Source organism: Aedes albopictus, chromosome 3 (assembly GCF_035046485.1).
Source record: "Aedes albopictus strain Foshan chromosome 3, AalbF5, whole genome shotgun sequence".
NCBI lineage: Eukaryota > Metazoa > Arthropoda > Insecta > Diptera > Culicidae > Aedes > Aedes albopictus.
Window position 1 is genome coordinate 115,710,186 of NC_085138.1, and position 4,458 is coordinate 115,714,643.

At 41.4% G+C, this 4,458-nt stretch overlaps 1 protein-coding gene across 1 annotated transcript; it reads left to right on the forward strand.

The window, feature by feature from the left end:
* Nucleotides 1-2,719: 2,719 nt before the first annotated feature.
* LOC115261478 (cytochrome P450 4c21-like) lies at nucleotides 2,720-4,458 on the forward strand. Its single transcript, XM_029863172.2, has 5 exons — nucleotides 2,720-3,072; nucleotides 3,134-3,516; nucleotides 3,568-3,747; nucleotides 3,809-4,229; nucleotides 4,289-4,458. The coding sequence occupies exons 1-5, from the start codon at nucleotides 2,724-2,726 to the stop codon at nucleotides 4,450-4,452; spliced, it is 1,497 nt and encodes a 498-aa protein (XP_029719032.2). The 5' UTR covers nucleotides 2,720-2,723; the 3' UTR covers nucleotides 4,453-4,458.

Genomic DNA, 4,458 nt, shown 5'->3' on the forward strand with positions numbered 1-4,458 from the left:
TCTTAATTACAAGTTTTTCCAGCAAATCTGGTAAAATGCTTGTAAAAGGAAATATGTATAATTGTACCCTTGCTTACGTCGTCGGTACAGTTAGTCGTCAGAGCGTACGACCGTGTCGAGCTCACGCCGCTTACTAAAAAAGTGGTTTTCAACCGGGGAAATTCCTCCTAGGGGGGAATTTAGACTTCCTATGGGCCAACCCAAGAATATTTTTTGTTTTCATCAACTTTTATCACGGATTTTTTACGCTTTGAATCAAATGATTAATGTTGTTAGTTTTGTTAACATTACCTGTTCTGTGGCTTAGTTGGTTAAAGCGCCGGTCTAGCGAATACAGAGTCGTGAGCTCGATTCCCACCAAAAAACTTTTTTTTCACAAATTTCATCTTTAATTCACAGGATGATCTTTAAAGGATTTCTAGCTGAACTCATAAAAGGAATTTATACAAGAATGCCCCAATGCACGACTAGGCCCAGTTAACATTTTGGTCTACATAAATTGCGTTTTACATCACCATATAAGAACCAATTCGCTCGTATGAGATGTATGAAACTGCTATATACGTACCAAAGTGGAGGCCATATAGACACTCCTGACGACTATTTTCGACTTTTGGTGACCGGTATAACGATGTCCAAAATATTTACGAAAAGAAAAAAAAAGTTTCAGCCAAGTCTCGAACACGAGACCTCGAGATCCATATTTCGACACTATACTACTGTGCCAACCACTCACTCTTGGAAGTAGTTCAAATTTTTGCCTATGTTATTCTACGATAGGTTTATGACCCAAACAAAATTGGAGCACCAAATTTTACAAGTATTTGCGATCATTTTCAAACCTTATCTAACACGATGGTCCACTGCACGAATTTCTGCTAGCCTGCTTACTCTCACACGAAATTTGACGTTTGAGCGGTGTTGGCACCGCTCAAACGTCAAATTTCGTGTGAGAGTAAGTAGGGCAGCAGAAATTCGTGCAGTGGACCATATGTGATCTGTCAGTTCAGTAACAAATTTTGAAAACGACGTATAATCAATGGTGTAGCATTGATTATACGTCGTTTTCAAAATTTGTTACTGAGTTGATGAGAATTCCTCTTGGCCATCGTTCTCGCTTTTACAATAAACAAACACGCTTGCAAACGCGTTTGGTGCGAAATTCACGTCGCGTCGCGAAATAGTTCCGATTGCACAGTATTTTATCCGTAAAATCGACTCCCGCACATCCATCATTGGATTCCGACCAAGGCCATCGCACCTGGACCACATCAAGTGCGATACCACCGGGTGGATTCGCCGCAGGCCGAAACACACTTATTTGCATTTTTTTTTAGGTTTTCAGTGTGATTTCTTGTGATGCCCAGTGATTATGTGTGGTGCTGGTGGGAATAGTTTGAGTTTGAAGCAGTTTTGGAATAACTCCAGCCGGTTCAGAATCTGGGCTATCGGAATCCACAACAGTTTAATTGAACCGCAATGTGGTGAGAAGGAATTTGATTCGGTAAGAACACCTGAAATCGTTTCCGGACGGAAAGGATACGAATACGAAAGGTGTCTTTGCTGCAGCAAAACTGGTTTTTCGGAAAACGGAAATCGATTAGAGTGAGGCGGCTTCGAATCCGTGCTGTGGATGTAAGTTTTTATTGTGTTTTTATCATCTAGACATGAAAATTAATGTTCCCCCTGATATTATGGGTGTCAAATTTAATTGCCATTAGATTATCGTCTTCTACGACTTGGTTTGTTTACAATCCAGAAAGTCATTATTGAATCGCAACAGCGATTAATATCCAAGTTGATTTATCGCTCGTGCAGCATGATTTCGCATATTGTGCGATCCTGACATAAAACAAATAAAGATACGATTTTGCGTACACATTGTTATACGATATGTGGTTAACTGGGGGGTTAAACTGTCGAAGAAAGTTGAAATATGCATTTCAGAATTATGCATTCGTCGAAATTAACGTGGCGTTCGGAACTTTTTACTAATTAACTGGAAATATCGCAGAACTGTCAGTAGTTCAAGCAAATGTACAGTGGTTTTATGCACACTTCGATTAAATTACCGTGTTTGGCAAAAAAAAACTCCGATACTGATTTAAAACCGAGCTGAACATGTGGAAATGGTTGATTTGCATCTAGTAACGAATATGAGGTAAGTAACGAATATGATGGCCACAAAACATGCTAGAGATTCAGTCTCGTCCAGCCTCATGTCAGACCACTTTTTCTTTAGTATATTAAAATTATGACGTTTATGTATAGTAACTAAGTGTACTATACATCTCAGACAACCAGTAATCGCATAAGATGCTGCATAAGATGATAAAGTGGAGGCCATATGCGTGCATACCTCCATGTAGGCGCATGTAAAATGTACGCATATCGCCTCCACTTTATCATCTTATGCAACATTTTATACGATCACTGGTTGACTGGGATACTCAGTTATATTAAGATTTTCAAGGTTGGCATCCTTCTTATTTACACTTATGATTGTCGTTATTATTTCGAGTTAACGGTACTTATCAAAGCAAATGTCTATGAATGAACGTTACATAAGGAAGGGTATCTTCATTAACATAATTAAACGCTCACAAGCAGTTGTTTTTTGTTGACCACAAAAGTCATATTTGCCTCAACGTGGACCTTCACTTTAGCAAGTTACTCGTCTCGACGTTTAGTTCGGATCGTCCAGTCTAGTTAGCAGGTGCGAAATGGTACTGCTACTTACCTGTTTCCTGGTTGTACTCATCCTGTTGAAACTTCTTCATCGAAAAAATCACAAATTTGCAAACGGCCTGCCAACCGTCGAACCGTGCCACCCTTTGCTGGGCAATGTGCTTATGTTCATCGGTAAAAGTCCCGAACAAAAGTTCGAAAACCTCACTCGGGGTTTCTTGGAAAATGATCGCCTCTTCAAATTGTGGTTCGGTCCGAAGCTCACGCTTGGTACCAGCCATCCCCAGTTGGTGCAAAAAATCGTCAATCATCCGGACTGCATCGAGCGACCGCTGTTTTTCTACAAGCAACTTCGTATGACGCAGGGGCTGCTGGTGGCACGACGTAAGTTCAAGTTTAAGGCTGGTGATTATGTTGGTTAATGTGATACGGTTTTTTGTTTCAGATGAGTTGTGGAAACATCAGCGTAAAGCGTTGAACTCGACCTTCAACTTGAAAATACTTCACAGCTTCATACCGATCTTCGAAGAATGCAGTAGGAAATTGGTGGAACGCCTTCAGAACCATGTGGGATCTTCGAAACCTATCAATTTAGCGCAATTCGTATCTCACTGTACGCTGGAGATGGTCTGTGGGACAACACTCGGAATGGAGAATTTGCAGCAAGAATCTGGAAGTCGGTTCTTGCATCACATAGAACGGGTGATGGACATCATGGGTGAACGGATTTTGAGTGTTCCCATGCAAATTACTGCGCTATATGTGTTCACGCCCATGTTTTGGCAGGAAATGTACTCGCTGAGAATGAACCGACAATATGCTGCTGAGGTAATTAGCCCTGGTGCAATCAAATCGTTGAATAAGTTTTTCAAATTGTAGATCATCAACGAAAGACGTCAAAAATTGAAAGAAAGTCACCAATGTAAGGTAATTGATGAAGACCAAGATGGCTACCGAAAGCCACAGATCTTTCTGGACCAAATTCTGTCTGCAAATCGAGCCGGAATGCCTTTCAGCGATGAAGAAATCCAACATAATGTTAGAACCATGATTGCCGCTGTAAGTTCATTTGCTTCATTACTATCAATGATCTTCCCCTATCAGTTACATCTACCAACAGGGAAATGACACGTCCGCCATAGCGATATCTCACTGCTGCCTGTGGTTAGCCATGTATCCAGAAATTCAGGAACTCGTATATAGTGAAATCAAAGAACAGTTTCCTTCCCCCGAATCCGAAATAACCCCAGAAACACTCAAGCAGCTGAACTACACCGAAATGTGCATCAAAGAAACGCTGCGGCTGTCTGGACCGGCTCCCAATATTGCACGGGAAACTTTAGCGGATGTGGAACTGGATGGACTCATCATCCCAAGGGGAACCACCATCATCCTGTGTTTGTACGCTTTACATCGAAGGCCGGACATTTGGGGTCCCAGTGCGAAACGATTTAATCCGGACAATTTCCGTGAGGATGCATGTCGAGAACGACCGGTGGGAGTTTTCGTTCCCTTCAGTTCTGGGCCACGGGATTGCATAGGTGAAAATTTGTTGCAATGTTCTTTTGTACCTGTAGTCTGAGATCTTCGATTTTTTCAGGTGGACGATATGCAATGATTAGTATGAAAGTGATGCTGATCTACATTTTGCGCAACTTCAAATTGACCACACAACTAAAACCGGGGCAGTTGCGTTACAAATTTGGACCAACTCTGAAGTTGGCTTTCGATCATATGATCCAGTTGGAGCAACGAGAGAGTTAAAATTTG